General features: G+C 35.6%; 1 protein-coding gene across 4 annotated transcripts in view; it reads right to left on the reverse strand.

Annotated features, from left to right (window-relative positions):
• Positions 1 to 4,627: 4,627 nt before the first annotated feature.
• The window catches only part of LRRC49 (leucine rich repeat containing 49), a 40,960-nt gene continuing 26,170 nt past the window's right edge, over positions 4,628 to 19,417 (reverse strand). For 2 of the 4 annotated variants that reach the window (XM_042824560.1, XM_042824563.1), the window contains exons 11-18: positions 18,161 to 18,312; positions 16,200 to 16,437; positions 14,912 to 15,097; positions 12,483 to 12,592; positions 11,280 to 11,433; positions 10,329 to 10,476; positions 9,225 to 9,330; positions 4,628 to 6,893 (exon numbers count right to left, since the gene is read on the reverse strand). In XM_042824560.1, coding sequence (XP_042680494.1) covers positions 6,746 to 6,893; positions 9,225 to 9,330; positions 10,329 to 10,476; positions 11,280 to 11,433; positions 12,483 to 12,592; positions 14,912 to 15,097; positions 16,200 to 16,437; positions 18,161 to 18,312 — 1,242 coding nt within the window. In that variant the 3' untranslated portion in view covers positions 4,628 to 6,745. Of the gene's footprint in view, positions 6,894 to 9,224; positions 9,331 to 9,438; positions 10,477 to 11,279; positions 11,434 to 12,482; positions 12,593 to 14,911; positions 15,098 to 16,199; positions 16,438 to 18,160; positions 18,313 to 19,417 lie in introns of those variants that run through there. The other 2 variants (XM_042824564.1, XM_042824562.1) reach the window with 1 other exon arrangement.

Genomic DNA, 19,417 nt, shown 5'->3' on the forward strand with positions numbered 1-19,417 from the left:
CCAACTTTCAGCAATGTAAAAAACAGCTGCATTCTCCAGCAGTACAGTTTTAAGGACACAGTTTTGCAGAATCAAAGACAGATGCAGCTTTAAGTAAATGCAAGCAATCCCAATTCCATTCCCTCTTGCATGCAGGTACACTGGAGTAATGATTAACGTTGCTACTTGTTGGACACTGATTCAGTTGCAGCTCCAGAAAAGAAGGGCTGACAGAGCTCAAAGCCAATGAATTAGCATTTAAGTACTTAGTGTTGGAAACTGCCAGTAAAACCGAGACAAAGCACCTATAACATATTGCAAGGACAACATCATGCTTCAGGATGAAAATATGCATCTCTTACTAGCTTGGTTAACCAGTACTCAAGACTTTTGTCTCTGTATCAAGACTGTTGGCCAGACCACTTTGAAATATAATATGAATAACGTTGATGGGAATATAAAAGAATCAATAAAAAAAAAAAAAAAAAAAAAGGATTATTTGAAGAAGAAAAAAAAGAGGTCAGAAAAATGTTTCAACCTGTTTGATCTACAGCCTGAAGCTCAAGTCTTGCCAGAGAAAATACTTCTTTTTTGCCCTTAAGTATCTGGGAGAGGCATAATGGAATAATAGTATCATTTTCTGCAAATTGTCCAATTAAAAAACATTTTAGGCCAGTTTGAAGACTGTATGCATGCTCGTCTCTGATTTTCCAACACATTTCTACCTGAAAGATTATTCAGCAGTCTTCTAAGATCTTGGACACTGTTTCCAGTTCTGTCCTTTCTCTTGTACAGGTTATGCTAACATACCCTCTTAAAATCCCATATAAAATGAAGACACTTAGAACATGACCAGACAGTCGAAGATCAGTGGTCCTATTCTGACCCTAGACACTAATATGAACCACATTCTACCAACTCCGTTGAACTGAAGAGCAAACAGGCTTCTGTGCAGCCCCAGAGAAATTCATAAACACAACTCTTTAGATGATCCAGTTTTTTCTACTCATATTTTTGGCAGGGAGAACCACAAACTTATTCCCAGTAAACAGGGATAGGTGTCTGGTCAGAACCCTTTCCTGCATCAGCACTGGAAACAGACAGTAGAGTCATTTTACACACACGACATTTATCCACATAATATTTCTTACACTGGAATAGCACCAATGAAAGATATCTGTTGAGGGCCTCTTGTGTCTCCCACCACTCCTTGCCCATTTTCAGTGCCTTATGAACTATGACTGGCAGTATTTTACCCAGTATCATATCTTTCAACTTTATTGTTACTTCCTTCCCAGCAAGGGCAGCACATGGGAATAAACTGCTGCTGCAACAAAACAACTATCTGGCCTGAATTTCTCTTGAATATATCCACTCTAACACATTTCGCTGAGAAAAAGCTTTCCAACAAACTTATTTGTTCACTGCTATGAAAAAGTTAATAATTACTGCCTCTAGAAAACATGAAAATGACTGGTGCAGCAGATTTCTATGAAAATTTGCTCTACTACTGACTTTCATAAGACATGATGCTGGCAATGCTTCTGGCAGAATAGCAGGAAAGAGGTATGTAGTAAAGGTCAGCAATGCTGCTCAGAAAGGGCATCTGAGAAAGGGCTAGTGCTCTTCAGTTTGGTGCTCAGGCCTACCTTTTCTGCACTGAGATGGAAACTCATACGATTCAGCCATTTTTTGTGATTTTACAAAGTGATGGTTAGAAGTTTCTAGAATAAATAAAATAGTAGAAAATACTTGCTAAGAGAGCTAAATCACTGACCTGACACTTGGCAGAGGCATCCTGTTTAAACACAGTCTGAAGAAAGCCGCCTTCTGGAATGAACTGGGAGCACAACCAAAGAGAACAGTTAAAGAATGTTATGAGAAAAAGATGAACATTCGTTGAGGTTGAGTTGCACATATTTCCTACTGAAAAATACTATGACCTGCCAAGCCGTACAGGTCTGAAATCAGACTACAATCATAGCTCACTACTCACTCTCTCTCATGTCTAGACCTCTTTTCACTCAATTCAAGTGCCATAGGCCTTCCCCAAGTCTGCAGGCCAACGCAGCAGCTGCTTTGCCTGACTGACTGTTCCAAATAGCCCTTCTAAAAAGTGGATTTCTTAACTTCTGTTTATTATAGGCCCTCCCTATTGTATAACTCGTACTCCTCCGCTTTTGCCACTCCTGCACTCTTCCCTTATCAAAACAATCTCAGAAATTTGAAACTAGAAAGATTTAAATTACAGATTCTTGAGCTGGATTGTTCCTGATGACTTCTCCAGAAAGAAAGTAAATAAATAAAATAGTTCCTTTGTCTACATGTGATCAAAGATGAGCCTAACCTTCCAGAAGCAGCTGCAGGAACCCACGGCCTTTGCAAGTACCCACTAGGAACGCTGATTGAATTTCTACTACTGCAGACCTGAATATAAATGAATTTTTTCCAAGAACTTCAGTAATCATAAATATTGTAAGTATTACGACATTCATTTCAACATACTCAAATCTAAAAAACAAAATACAACAACAACAACAAAAAAACCAACAAAACCCTCATTGGCTTATGGTAAAGAAACTACACCCAAGACACCTGCTCAGTTCTGCACTGTACAGTATTTGATACCCTTCGCAGTTGATCACTTCATGAAAGAACTAGCCTTAAACATATCACAAACCATCTTTTGAACAGTTCAGAAAATAATTCCTGTTAGAGATTGGTCCTAAATACACAAATCTTTTCTGGCTGAAGTTCTTTAAAACATCCTCAGCTGGACTGCTAAAAACAATATTCCAAGAATGTACTTCACAAGATTTTTAGCTGTATTGTAAGTATTTATTTCAAATGCATGTTAATTAGTGCACAAGCACACAGAGAAATACTTACTTTCAGAGCATTTTATTTATTGCAAATTCCTCTCATCCTACAAACACAGTGATCAATAAAGAAGAGAAGCATGAATCTTCTTTAAGACAGAAAGTGGACTGCCTTGAAAAAAATGAAAGTACAAAATCCAGGCAATCCTTGACCTGTGACTGTTACAGGTGAAAGTGCAAGTTAATTTAAGTTTGCATTTGTAAGCCAAGTATACACCTCCCTTCCCAACAGGACAATGTCAGGGAAAAAAAAAAGGCAATCCTGCTGAAACAACATGTGCTAGAGCTTTCACTGCATGCTGGTAGACACCCCTACCCAAGGGCTTTCTTCTTGGCCATTGGACTCCCACTGTATGATGGGGAAAAGTAAAAAGTTGCCTGCGCCTGCTTTCTTCTATTGGACAAAGCAGTGAAGTTACAAGCATTGCTAACAATATTTTTCTTAAATAACAGAATACATTGGAGCTTGAAATTAAAGCATGGGGAACATGAGAGCCTCCAAAGGGAAGCAGAGGAGAAATATAGAAGGATCTGGCTTCCCACAACAATTCTCACACTTCTAAAAATACATAAGGCTGCTTCACTCTGTGAGCCCAACACTTAGCATACACTTCAGATGAGATATGCAGCACCTGCCTGCCTTTTGCACCTTTGTCAGCTCATCACCAGATATCTAATGCATTTTTATTTCACTTTTGTTGCTGTTAAAATTTAGGCCACTTCCAAGACACCTGTGGTTCCTTTTTTCTTCCAAAACCAGCAAGGAGATCAAGACACATGCAATTAAAAAAAAAAAAAAAAAAAAAAAAAAAAAAAAGGTACCAGCAGAGCTAGAGGGTCTTTACCACCTCCCTAAGTCATTTTAACCAATGTAACTCTCCCTACAGATGCACAGATTTAGACCACTTTTTTTTTTTTTTTTTTTTTTTTTTTTTTAAATTTAAAATTTAAAATGCTGTGAGTAGCAGCCTGGAGAATATACAACAAATGTATTTTCAACCACTCAGAAAATACCAGTTCTTCCTGCAAATGATAATCTGATTCCATCTGCTCCCACCTGGGGACAGTGAGTGAACAGCTGTGTGGGGCTGAGCTGCTTTTTGGGGTTAAACCACAACAATGGCACTGTCAAAAAAAATTAGGTTTTTTGTTTGTTTTTTAGTGACTACCACAACATCAGAGAGAGATCTTCATGCTCAGGTCTTTTGCTACAGGTTTATATATTCCATGTTAGATGCACTCCTGCATTCTTCAAAAGAACACATAGATTACCAGGTCTTCTTTACACTTTTCACTCTCTAATCCAATAGCACTCACCATAATTTTCTCTTTAGTATTTCCCCAGTTCTCTTCTCTTAAGCTGACAAGCCAGTTTGCATTTTCCAGATTACAAAAACACCTAATTACTTTATAGATTCCAGAGAAGTGTTAAGAATTAAGTGACATTTTGCTAGAGGGCAAAACATTTGTAGCCTTACACGAAAACTTCAGAATCAAACAACAGCTTTAACACACTTGACTCAGGATGTAAGTTGTATGAAATCTAATATATCAAATTGCCAGTACAGATACAGGAACTGTGCTCCTTGTTTTTTTTTCCCCATCACTTTTCAGAATCATTTCTTTACTTCATTAGAGAGCATAGCTCACTGGAGCCTAATGTGAGCAGGCTGCCTATATGCCATGTGCCAAAATGCAACACAAATCACAGCATGCACTGCTTCACAGTTTAATTTCTAAGTATAAGATATATAAAAGGTTTTTTTCATTATCATTATTACTATTACTAGAAAGTAATGGTTTCTCTACTTGTAGCAATGATTTCCTTCACTGACAGTGAAGTGCCTCAGTATCGTGCAAAGCCCAGCAAAGTGCCTAGATTATGCACACATGTAATACAAACATCACAGTCATAGCTCCAATTGCTCTACAATTGTAATGTGAATTAACTTCACAATCTCTTCGCTAATGGTATACTATGAACACATGGAAACAAGACATGATTACAGACTACCTCCCCCTGTGCTTGTGTTAAATGCTCAACATAAAAGCAGAAGTCTTTTTGTTACCTTGATTCTTTAAAGTTACCATACTCAATCCTTTGAAAAGGTTACTGCTGTTTATGTCATCCGTGCAGTGTTCCAGAAAGAATGAATATGTCTATGGCCTGTTCCATGTTCACGTAAAGTTCCTGACCTGTAAAGCAAAGTACTGCTTGCTGCACTAATTTTGGGGTGCACATATTAGAGTGTAAGGAACAGCTTGTCTCAAACTAGAAAGTAACATTTATGGAGGCAGCATTAAACTAGATGCCTATAAAACACCTATAATCACATAAGGGATGGACAGAGCATGCATGCACTATATAATAATGATCCCACGCAAGATTTTCCTTTTTAGCATGGAAGCACTCACCTAACTAGGAAGGCAACAGATACAAGTGGTATTAGGCCTTTAATTAACAGATTTTGCCTTCAATTAACCTGATTTTGCTTTTACCATATTATTTTATACCATTACAACCAACAAGCAATCATTAAGCTATCAATTTGTGTTTTCCAAAGCATTGGAATAAATATTTACAAGTAAAAGTTTCATCAAATCAACACAGCCAGTACTTAACAATACAGGGCTGCCTTGCACAGACACATTTATTGGGGTTGTGGATATCTCCAACGCTGGATTTGATTTACAAACCATAACCTGCAGTTTTCTGCTGTTCTGTGCTCAGTGTACTTTTGTAAACGATGTTTCCATTTGCAATGCATCCACCCATCCATAACTGAAATAAACATAGAGATATAGACTTTGAGAAAGTTTTTCCTCCCATTAAGATTTCTCAGTTCTTCACCAGGTCTCCCTGACATTTTAGACCAGCAGAGGCACCCATTCAGCCGTTGATACGCAAGCACAGTATATGAAGTACAGTACAGAGCCTACAGAGGAAGTTTTTTGTTTTTTAAATCACAGTAGACAAAGAAAAGAGTTCCTCCAGATAAGCTTATCTTTCTTCCTGATAACAGAAGCAAAGCCAGCCAACAAAACTGGATCCTTAGGTTATATAAGTAGTCCCCCAGTTTCTTTTAGCTCATGTACAAGAAGATCCAGCTCTGAAGCGATGTCTGTAGTTACACGTAAGAAAATACTAACGAGCCTTTTGTAAAAGTGTCTGAGGTGTGCGTGTAACCTATCCTCTCTACACAAAAAGTCAGTTTACATTCACTTGCGAGAGAAAGCAACTTTATCACACTACAGAGCAAAGTGATAGCTCTTCTCATCTTTTCCCCCTCCTTCTACATGTGAGTAACAAAGCATTAAAGTTTCATAATTCCCTAAAAGACCAGTGGCTCCAATTTAAACCAAAGAGAAAATAATTGCACTGATGTTGGACTTCCAGATGAAGTTTGTGTGATATGAGCACAGAAATGTTCAAGCAGGCTGTTCCAAATTTAAACAAAGTGGTTTTACTGTGATTTTCAATGTGAGTACTGACTTCTCAATCTAAATTATATATTGTGCATTTTGCTTAATAATATGAAACAGCAGGCATTTGCTTCAGCTTCTTTAATTAAACTACCTAACAAAAAGCAGCTGTGTTACATCACTATGATAAAAAAATAGCAGTAAGAAGCACAAATGTTTGTTACTTTTACAGCTGACAGCTTTGACAAAGAAAGAAGTCTTAAACCTGCAGAATGTTTGTACAACTGCTTAAATTTGCAGATGATCTGTTTTAATAGGTTAATCTTTATTATTAAGTAACTTCTATCATATAAGTACAACCATCTGTAGTAGCAGACAAGATACTCTGCTTTTCTAGGCAGTGTTGATCAGAGATATAAAACAGCTTTCAAAATGAACACTTGGCCCCAGTCAGTAAATTGGTTTTACTTTACTGAGCTCTGACAGAACTCTTCCCAGTACCTTCTCTTCCTCAGAACTGACAGCATCAGCTTTTGGTTTGCACCAAGTGAATCACACCTCTCTTTGTTCCACTTCGGTGGCTTATCTGCAGCTATATTATTTTCTCTGATCCTATATCAAATGAAGTGAATGAAACACAGCTCTTGATCAGTCTCCTTACTGAGGACCAAATTTCAGTTGCAGAATAAACACTGATTGCATTACATAATGGGGCTTTCATGCATAACACAGCTAAACCAAAAGTGAATCAAAATAAAATACATAATTATCCACCCATAGCTGGAAACAGAGGACACTTTTCTCAGAAAACAAGAACAATGTATTAATCATCCTGAAATCAATGGAAGTTTAAAAAGATACTCTTCTGACTGAAATATTTTTATCTTTAAAATGATTTCTAGTTGATATATATATATTGATATACATTATACAATTACACCTCCTGTCTTGTGCGCAAAGTCAGACTACATGAGAGGATCACAAGGGTCCATTTTAAATGGGTTATCCATGAAATACTAAAGGTTATCAAAATATGGTTTTATGCAACATTTAGAGGCTTTTGAAGCAAGAGAACAACTCTTTTCATCCTGGAAGGCTTTACTAAAAGGTCATCAGCTTGAAAGTCAACGGCTATTTTAACTCCTAGATTTATACATGTTATATATATGTATACGTGTGTACATGAACATATGGAAAGTTTATGTATGTAGCATTTAATTTCAGAATCTGTAGCTTATACCACCTTCATATTTGTAGGTATTCAGAAAGTCATTAATAAAAAACTACAGTAATGGGTCACAGTAGTTTGCATGAATTGCTATAAACAAATCTGATGCATACATAAGCTATACCTAACATGCTAACAATTTTAAAATCACCTGGCAGTTCAGAACCCGAAGTATTAAGATCTAACATCACTTCAGTCCCTCATTCATTTGTTTTGAGAGAGTTACGAAAAATATAATGATTTTTGTTCCTACTGGTTTCACGTAAGATACTCCACAACTCAATGTTAATCTTTACTTCATTTATAATAGCTGCCTACCTTCACTTCAGTGACCTAACAATCCTGTCACAAACAGCTGCTACTAGAGAAAAAACACTAAAACTGGCAGCATTCACAGACTACTGGGGATAAAGAGTATTCTAAGGAGAAGTTCATACAATTCGCAGTCAATACCCTCTATTTTATGTCATTCGTTTTTTTTCAAGATCGTACCTTAAAGCCTCCAATTAGGGTTACACCTCTAAAGCCATAGCATCACAAAGTCTGGCTTTTCTCTGGATTTTCCCATGGAGAACTTCCTGTTCTTCTAGACCTAACCACCCTTCTTAAAGCATTTTTTTCCAATGTTTTATTACTGCTGAATGTGATTCAAAAGGGGCCCATCTGCTCTGGCTTTATCATCAAGAGAGTTTTGCACTTTCACACAGCTGCTGAGCTTTTTGTCCCCATGCAGAAGCTGGAATTGCTCCACTCACCCCTCCTTGCACAGAAATGACGTAAAGTAACTGACATCCAAAAAACTTTTCCAAGTCTCTTTCTATACTGATGGCATATCTATGCAGCAAATTCTTCTCCCCACCTCCACCCCGCCCCTTTTTCATATGGGCTTTGTGTTCCCTTAATAAAAAGGCACCATAAAACTTGAGAGTGGTTTTCCAATGGAAAGAAGAAAGAAATCCTATCAAATACATTCACCTTATTTTAAATTCCATTAAACTTTTCAGAAAGCCTGAAGGGGTGATTAATTCTATTAAAATCTGATGACTACTGAAGCAGGTTTTTTTTTAGGACTCTTAAGATTTCATGAAATTTAAAGTGATTTAACCTCCATTTGATTTTGTAGATACTAAAAGGTAATTATCTGCAAGTATGGTTTTGAAGATCCCATATACCATATAAGTCAAACCAAATATACTTGGAAGCTACATTCAGCGATACGCATGCCACCATTAGTCTGTAACACGCTCTGGAAATGATAATAATAACTGAGATAAACCAGTGTGATCTGAATGCAAATATACTATGTCCCAAGGAAGCTTTGACCTTACTCCTGCGACTGACTCAAAGCCTTTTTCAGGATACAGAAACTTACCTCTGCTCTGCCAGGAAGTCTTGTTCATAAAGCAGGAAAAACAACGTAGTTCTGAGCCATATAAACCATTCCAAGAAGTTTGCTTTGGTTTATGATTTTTTTTTTTTTTCTTATAAATGAGCTTACATAAAATTACACCAATTTGAACTGAGTAAAAAAAAAAAAAAAAAAAAAAAAAAAAAATCAAGAATTTGGATTCTCTTACTAAGATACACAGAATACCAAACTTAAGTTCAAATGGCACAACTTTCTAGCCACGTATAAACACTGACTATAGGAATCAGTTGAACTTGCTAGCATTTCCTAAATTCAATTTCTGGGCAGAAGATAATGAGATATTTACAGTGGACTATGGAACGTTTTAGATTGCAAGGGCAAGATGCATCCCATCTCTTCACGCAGCATTAAGGACAAGCCTTTTCTTTGCATACAGTGCTTCTTCCAATTATCTGTGAAAGGTAAAAGTGAGTAATTTATTTTTACTGATAAAAGTCTGAAATTTTCACACAGACACAGACATAGAACAGTTGTCAGCGATTATAACTGAACAGCACTCATCAGTTTCCTTATCAAATTTAATGCATGCTTTTCAGTTCATCTGACCTTATTCAACAAAGCTCAGAAAGTAATAATTTGTTATTGTCAATAAATTATAAAAATAAAAATGAAGCTTAAATACAATATCCCCCATTTTCATATTTTACCTATAATAATTCACACAAACTAACATAAATTAATGAAAAAATAACTTGAAGTCCAGTTTGGGCCACTTGTTCAGTTAAGAATTAGGTTAATTAAATATGTCAAGAACTGTCATGGACTTGATCTGAAAATATGTCATATAACCTGACAAATCAAACAATATAAACCATTCATCAACCTTAGAGTGTACAAGCAACAATTTACTAGCTTTTGATTATTAAAAAAATTGCTAATATTCCTATTTTATTTTTTAAGACAGCAGGAAATAGTCAAAAAGTCGACAATCGAAAAGCATTTAACAAAAATAAATAAATAAATAAGCAGTTTGTAAACTTGTTCCTTAACATCAATGCCATAGCACTACCAAAGCAAGGATAGCAGAAAAAAAATGAACAAGAGCGTAGTGAAACATGGCATAATCACCAAGTTACTCCTATGCCATCTCTTCACTTTAGCCAAGGAATCACTGTTAATGCTTTATGCAAGTAAATCTGTGATTGGACACTATCAAGAAAGCTATGAAAACAGAGATAATTAAGATTTAAAGGTAAACTTTGTTTGGGGAGAGCAAGGGAGTAGTAAGGATGTGTTTCATTGTGATGGTAATTTTACATTCTGTTGTTTTAAGTTTGTGAATCGTTATCCAAACCAGAAACCAAAAGCTTGCAAGAAAACAGGTCTTGATTCTACTGTTTTTGATCAGTGATCCGCTGTAAGCTGAGTTTCATGTAGGAATTTTTATTACGTATTTCGATCACTGCATCTCTGACAAGTTCAATGAACATTTGAGGCCAGAGCTTCTGCAAGGACTCATTTTTCATATGGATGTCAGCAGCTTCCCTCACTAAATTCTTGACATATGTTTGGCAAAATGTTTTTCTTTCCTTGATTTCCTGCAGGGGAGAAATCATTACACATTGCATAAGACAAGGAAGAAAAGGTTAAACAAAAAAAAAAAAAAAAAAAAAAATCAAACTCAAAACAAATAAAAACAAGCCCCAAACCACAGAAATTTAATAAGTTTTAAAAGTGATTAACAGGAGAAGAGGCAGAATTTCCTGATTGTTTTAAGCTACACAACCTAGTGTCTATTTAAGTTTTCTGGAGTACAGCCATACAGTTATTGTACTTGTAATATTCAAAGCACATGAATAAACTAATTTAGCTGAAATCCAGTTAAGTAGTCATATAAGTATCTTTTACCAGCATAACAATTTATTTATTTTTGCCTTCTGAGAGCAGCAGTGCGAAGCCTACAGGATTATGAAGCAGCAGCCATTTCTTTCCTTTCCTTTCAAGCTTTCCATGACTACAGTACAACAGTTGAAAAGCACACATTTATCTACCTGCACTAAGAACAAAGCATGTTATCACCAGAAAAATAAGCCAGTCTGAACCCCCCTTCATAGTCTTCCTGATGGACTCTGGCAAGTACATAGCTCGTAATATGTACTATAATAGGTACTGAAGTCACCCAAAACTTTAACAGTAATTTCATGATTAAAATGCTAAAATTAGAACTCATGATTAAAATTAATTTCATGATTAAAAGCTACAAATAAAATTGATTAAACACGCAAATATGGTAAGTAGTTGATACTTTAAAACCACCACTCACAACAGCACAGCAGAAACTTGGTAGTAGTCAAAGGTTACATAATAGAGGAAAAAAGGTATTTTATAATGATACACTTACTTCAAGCTTTTCCATATGAAAGTCCTTTGTGACATAATTCAATGTTGCTCGAGCAGAGCTTTCTCTCCCAGCTCTTCTACTATCACTACTTTCCTCATTTCCAGTCCCAGATTTCTTTCCCTTTCCTTCCAGAAGGTAACTAAATTGCTTCATCCTTCAGAAAAAAATGGAGATTTACAGTTTTGATTGATTTTATTATTTTCTTTAAGTGCATGTTCCTAATGATCGTGAGATTTTTTTCCTCTACTCCCTTTGAACATGTCATTGTGAGCCTTTAATTTTATTACATCCTCAAGTTACTCACAATACACAGATGATTCTAAATAGTTTGCAGTTACTTTACTCCTATATAACTGACATTTTGATGTTTCATCACCTAAATGGGAAGCCCTGCAACTTAAATTTAAAAGTAACCATCTGTAGAAGACTAAGACTAAATATTTTTAGTCTTTTTCAACAACTTTTTTCTTACAGCACCAACTCTTAAATATGTGAATTGTTACAGTCTTCTATTACGAAATAGCCACAAAAAAAGTCTGCATCTGCACTGTGAAAGCACACAAATCCTCACCAATACCAGCACAATTGGAGAATTAAACAAGCAGGGCATTTGTGTTCATGTGCCTCTCATCTTACTCAGCAGACCTCATACAGCCTCTGTGAAAACATCTGTCTTCATCAATCAGGAAGTGTAATACTGCAGTATGCAAAGAACCTATCTTCCGTAAGATGTTACTTGTGACATTTTTATCTCTTTACCTAGAAAGAATTTATCATGAATGACATCGTGGAAAATTAAAACAATACATTCCAGGCAAATTCCACTTCAGTTCATCGTATTTTTTTTCTATGTACAGTTTCTCTGAAGCGTCAATGCAATATGGTAATTTCATTGTTCTAACTGCCACAATGATATACCATTAAAGTGACAGTACATTCCATTCAGACAAATCTCATTTCAGTTTTAAGGGATTCATGTTCTAACGTACGCAGTTATTCAAGGTTCACTAACAGTACCAATATGTATCTTTTACAAAACAGGAACTCAAGGATGTTCCATAATAGTAACAGAGAAACAAAACAAGCTAAACGAGAAAACTTCATTCGCTCAGAAACAAGTGTTGCAATTTCAGACAGTGACTGTATTATTTAAAGAACAACACAGCCTCTGCACTCCTTCTTGAATCTTAACAACAAATTTACCTAGATTCTCCAAATGACGAAAGCAAGCGATAACGGGGCAGCTCAGAAGATGCTACATATGCCAGAATGCCAAAGAGCCTTTCTGCCATTACAACATCATCTTGAGTAACCTGTGAGGAAAAACAAAAAGTGAGAGAGAAGTTTCAAAACTGGCACATTCATAATTCATTCCATACATGGATGGAATGGACTAACTGACATTTATTACGCAAAACACTGCAGATCCGCTCCAGGCATACCTTCAAAATGTAGATTTGATTTCAATAGCACTTTTAATATACCTTAAAAGAGACCAAATTAGATACTTGTGCTTGTTTTATTTCCTATAATTCTGGGAAGTTTGATGTATGCATATAGTACTCTATGCTCTTGAAATGAGGAATTTTATAATGATTTATTAAGTATGTGAATGTCAGACATTAATTCTGTTCCACACTACACATGCTTAAAGAAGGTCTGCTGGAAATACTGGATCGAGTTACACCAAAGGAACCAGAAGACAATGTCATCCACATGTTAAAAGATAAGTTAAAGTCTCTCTGATTTTGGTAGAATCATATAAAAGTTTTCTCATACATACATATTTATATAATACATACATATACATACATACACACACACGTACACATATGCACATAAATTAAGAGAAGTGGCTGCATTTCTGAAGCCAAGAGTATACAGTTTGCTCATTATGTATTTCCGCACATGTAATCTACACTGTCACAATTAATTCAACTAAGATATTCCTAACTTACTTCCAATGGTTAAAAACTTTTCGTGATGATTCTTACACTTCAGTTTACTATAAGGCAGGTAGAATATTTCCATTGTTTGGTTGATTTTTGTTATTTTTGTTTGTCTTAACTAGTAAGTTTAGGGCAAAAGAAACGGAGACCATCATTGCCAGAGGACCAAACTATGAACTGATCTGAACTGCCAAAAGTTTGTTGGCACAGCTTCTAGACCCTTGGTTTTCCAAGGAAGGAATCTTTATGACCATTTAAATCTTACCTGCACAACGCAGTACAATGAAACTCAGCCAGCAACTTCTTAACTTCTGGATCAAATTTAATTTCTGTCAAGATTTACACATTTCTGGCAAGCAACCCATTTTTAAATAAACTACGGTTACTTACTTACAGTATTTATCAGATACTTTCACATAACTTTTTTCTTCTGTATTGTGCAAGTGTGTGAATGAAATGAAATTTCAGTCAAAATTCATATTTCTATTTAACATTTATAGACTATACAACATGTCCTTGCGTGGCATATACTGTGACAGCATAATGCAGGGAGAAACTCCCCACAGAAAAACAATACAGGAAATTAGAAACATAATTTCTAGTTACATTTCTTAATTGAATTAAACACTGTTTTCATGATGTTTACTTTTTGTTCACTTTCATTTAAAATGAAATAAATCTTTAGTGGTCTAAAAGTAAAGGACCTCACTAAACAGTCTATTAACAGAAGCAAGGTCTGAAACAAAGCGTACAGAAGGCAGCGAAGGAAACAAAGGGCACTGTAGCCAGTAAAGATCTGCCGGAGAAAGAAGGGATTTTAATTAATTTATTTATGTTAAGAGAAGCATAAGGACAAGGTCAACAGAGACACCAGCGCTAAATACACACTATAGCTCATAGAAACTCATGTTCTCCATCTTATGCCAATACATTCTTTGCTCCATTAATCACAAAAGGATTATAACAGTAATACCACATCAATGCAAGTCCATTACACAGCCTTCTTGCCAAGTGCAGTACGTTAGGAAAACAGGCACCAACTCAATAACTGTAGTGCATTTGTTATCCTGTATGCCATACCAGTTGGCATAGAGCATTTTGTCAAGTTTAATAACTTCAAACCTTGACAGCTATTTTAATTAATCCAAGATTCCTATCACTGGGAAATTTTAAATAACATATCTAAAAGAAAAGAATTTGCTTCTTAAACAATAATGATATTGTACATGGCAAACATTAATAAAATAGTCTGTTTGACAGACTGTTCAATCACAGAATTGTTAAGGTTGGGAAAGACCTCTAAGATGATCTAGTCCAAACACCCACCTACCACCAATATTGTCCACTTAATACACTTGAAGGAAAGTCAATTTGAGTTATATTATCTAACACTGGAATATATCGTATACGGTAAGCTGCGAGGCAGTCTGTCAAATGCACACTTCCGCACAAATATCCAGCACTAAGAATTTTGATGCTTTTGAACATACCAGAGCCACGGCCAGAATCAAGAGTAACAGACCTCTACCTTTTTAAAAACATATTCCAGAATTATAACAAAAAGGCTTCCCTTCAGGTATTTTCCTACCTCTCAGGTGCAGGACTACCTACCATTTGCAATTCCAAACATCTGCTAATTTATCAAGTAAGACTACTCGTAAGAAAGAAGCGACAACACCTTACCTCAATTCCATTTATCTTCTGTAGATTAAAATGGTTCAATCTAAAGAGAACATAGTATTTCCACAGAGTAAAGTTAACAACTGGATTTCCCTGCGGATCAACTGTTAACTGTTCGATGCGATGCAGCTGGGCTAATGCATTGAACTGCTGCAGCGTCACAAGATTCGTCTCCTTGAACTTCAGGTGCTTAAAAATGAAAACAGTAACAATAAACTGCTCACTTTATTTATAGACTTTAGGGAGAAAAACATCAATGTACAAATTAATTGTGTATATATTCTAAAGATGTCCACATTACATATATAAGTTCCTAAATAAATTATAAACCCCTTAGTAATAGCATTCTCATTTTCATATCACAAAAGGACTGTGAAACTGCTTGAGGAAGGTCTATTTCAATTCTGCCAACAAAGGCAAGATTCACACATAAAAATCAGTACAATGTTTTTAAACATTATTGTACCAGACTAGCACTCAAGTAAGCTGTTTCTAATTCTGTCTTACACTAATGTTCCCATGAGTGCAGTAAATGCAGCTACACAGCTGCACTACAGAAAGGCAGAGGGGGAAAAACGGATGGTTAAGATTGCTGAGATCTTGCCATGCTCAACAAGTTTATCTCATTGAAACAATTAATTTCCCCACAAATTCATTGCTCAATGGAACCATTAAATAGTATTATATCTACAACTGTAGAAAGCAGCAGCAAGCTAAGTAAGCATATAATCTGAGTGACAAGTTCATTTAAGTATGTCATCATTACTTTATTACTTGCTTAAGAACTGTGGAATTATGGGTCCAAGAAAGTACTGAACTGATTTCTCATTATGTTGTTTTGCTTCAATAGGAACTGAAGAATTGCAAGAGCTGCAATGATTAAACCAGCTACTCCCTTTGAATTTTACCTCTCTTTTCTATCCTACCAGATAGATGGCCTTAGAGCTCACAATACAAATGAAGGACTCCTGATACAATCGATCTGTAATACTGTAGAATAACAATACTGTGTTTCCACAGTTCTGCAACTTAAAGACAATTAGGCAGGTCAAGCGAACTATGGGAAATAACTACTAGAATGAGAAGAAAATGACCATCCTGTTAAAGAATCTGAATTGAATTAAAATCCTGTTTTTTCAGAATTGCCAAAATGAAACAAACATTAAAGGATGAAACCAACACAATTCAAAAATATATCTATTTACATAAAACAATTAACAGTGACTGCCAAACTAAACTTCCATTACAGAATAAATATTCTCAAGCTGCTCACATTTTGAGACATTCTTACCACAGAATTAGGAAATTTTATCTTCAGTTTTGTTAACACTTGCACAATTTCATCATATTCTATGAACACAAAGGAGACTGTGACAACAGTTCCAGCTGTTTGAACACTCCAGTTCCGATCCAAGCACTCCAGCGCTCCAGAACCATACAAGTAAAGAGTGTCTCCTTCCAGTTCCACCAGATGAGACTCAAGGACAGACAAGCCTTGAACTGCACTGTTCAATATTGTATCAAGAGACCTGTGGAGGAAACACAAATTCAGTAATAAAAATTATTTCATAGTAGTAAAATTGTGCTAGTGAATGACAATCCTCTCATTCACCAAAACCTGAATTCAAATATGACTGCAATTCTCAGTTTTCATCTGTTTTTACCCAGTGTGGTTCAGAAGTGTTACAAGATGGAAAATTCTCCTTCCATCAAGTAACATTAAAAAAGTTCTACTGCTTTGGCAGGAAGGCTCTGTTAGTTTTAGAGTTGGACATCACAAAAAAACATCACTTATATTTAATAACCTGCTTAAGAATTTTACTTCAGAATGTAAATCAACAGATTTTAGTTACCTAAAAGGAACTTCAACCAACATTCTTATCTGAGCTATGACCCCTTCAGATTCTGTTCTCTGTAAGAACTGCAGAAGTTTTGACAGGAGTAAGCGTTGTACGATCCATCCCATTAAAATCAGACAGTTAATACTGTCAGATAATTAATCAGACAGTTAAAATCAGACAATACCAGCCAAGAACAAAGCTATTGACATTGCTGAACAATCAGTTCCACACTTAAAAGCAGTATCACTACTCAACTAAAACCCTTATGTCATATTGTCTGATCAGGATTCATTATTCTACTTAGAGATGATCTAATCTCATTATTGTTCTTTAATTCTTAAGTAATAAGGATTATTAAGCACATTTTTAAAATAGCGTGAGCTTCCACACTTGTAATATCAATTTTAAAATTAAACAACATCCTGCTATTTTCAACTCTCCTCTCTATGCATCTTACTTCCCACACAATATGCAGCTGAGCTGACCTGAAGCACACAAAGAATTCAAGATGAACACAACCCACAGACCCATAGGCTCAGAAAGTTGTGCAACTGTTACTGTTTTGTTCTTTATAACTATCCTAGAATATTTAATGCTTTTGTTTTTCCACTGTTCAGATCACTCAGCTGATGTTTTCTTGACAGTATCTATCAAAAGTTTAAGATTTCACTTTTGACTGGAAATAGTTACCTGAGAGGTCATTACTCGCCCATGCTGACTTTCACTTGCCATTTTGTTCTTAATTACTTATGTTGAAAACTTCATTATTATATAACTCGTTAATAGACTCTTGTCAACTTTAAGCTATCAGGAGTAAAAATGCAACAGGCAGCTACATGATAAAAGATGGCAGTATTATTTAAGGCTTATTTATTCTAGGACACAGCCATGTCTTCATTGATTTAAAATAATCTAAATTAGTGATAAACATTATTAGCACACTTTCATTTCTTTACCCATTCCTGAAAAAGTTCCAAACATAAATCTCCAATTCAGACAATAGAATGTAATGTGAATTACCTAAGAGCATTATAACAACTGCAAAAAAAACCAATGCTGTTTATTAAAACCTTGGGGTTTTTGAATATTTTTATTTTAAAAATAATTCCTTTCATTTCCCAATGCAGACTCCAGGATTTGAATTTAACATTTCTTCGAACATCAAGTTCTTCATTTAGCAAAAATCACAAAAATTTACAATATGCTTCTTTAGCCAACTAGTTGCTGTTATGTTACTTATTAAGCATGTATTACTTACAATCAACAGCTAATATTGCTTAACAGTGAAGCAAAACATCTCTTCAGAATAAATTCGGATATATTACATTTGATAACGAAATACAGTGAGATCTCCAAGTTGAGAATAAGAATGTAAGACAAGAATGGGAAGAAATATTCCTGAACGTAATACCTGCTTTCTTCAGGAAATACATATGCAGCACTGCCATTGATCGGACAAGGCTGGTTATCTTTATCTTGGTTTAAAGAAGCCACAAGATCTATTCGATTCTGCTGTATCTCCCACTGGCGAGCAATATTACAAATTGTTAACCGTTTCTTTTCCTGAAACGAAAGTTGGAATAAATTATGACAGTGTAGTATCAACGTAATTCCTTGATACAAAATAAATATATTGCTTAATCAAAAAATTGTCACATTTTTAAATTGAAGAAACAGGAGCACTGGTTTACAAGCACACAATAAATTCAGTGCATCACTCAAGCACTGTTTTGCACAGCCCCGCAGGTGACAATGGTTTCACAAAACTGGTGATAATAGAAACAAGTGACTTAATCTAGACAAACTGTAGAAAATTAAGTTTAAACTAGCTGATCTGGGTAACCACACAAGTCTGTACCTTGAGCTAACGTTCAGACACAACAGGGAAAAATCAACACAAAGCACAACGTTCTGTTATAGTCTTTTTTCAAATGGAAAAATGAACACTAATTTCATTTGCCCACAGAGAAAAGCAGAGTTAACCCAGTTTTATGGTTTGAAATCAACACTGTGATATATTAGCTTTAACCTATACTCTCTTCGTGCTTAAGTTTTATCTATAAAAGCAACACAGAACTGTTAATCTTATGCTTTTACATAATTCCTTCACATTGAGCAAATTGCAGACATCGCTGTAACAAAGTCCACAAAGAACATTCCTCACAGTGCTCCACGTTGGAGATGTAAGGCATTATACTTCCCAAATGAACACTGTTTTTTGAAAAATTTCACAAGCTGTCACTATACAGCCTAGGTATTTCCTTAAAGTTAGTATTCAGACTGACAAAGTGTATAAACAATTCACAATAAAACACTTCATAGCACCAGGATGAAGAACTCCACTGTCAAGGCCAAGAAGTATCTGCAAGGAGCAGAGGGAGGCAGCACTGCCAACATCAACTTTTTCAGTGCTGCAGATACAGGAAAGCAGCAGCTACTTGCTATCAAATGAATGCCTATGATTTCCCTTACACAGCATATAGTTTACAAAGGTTTGTAGGAAAGTGACAACAACAGAATTCCAGAAAATCATTCTCTAAGTATTTTCTTCAAAAGTAACTCTCATTAAAATCTTGTGCTTGGAGATTTTATTTCCCCCACTGGATATTTTATCTACTAGCAAATTTGTTCCATTCAATTCAAACAGAAGCTGGGGGGGGGGGGGGGG

Source organism: Centrocercus urophasianus, unplaced genomic scaffold (genome assembly GCF_019232065.1).
Source record: "Centrocercus urophasianus isolate 14NV4802_14NV808 unplaced genomic scaffold, USGS_Curo_1.0 seq_23, whole genome shotgun sequence".
Lineage (NCBI taxonomy): Eukaryota > Metazoa > Chordata > Aves > Galliformes > Phasianidae > Centrocercus > Centrocercus urophasianus.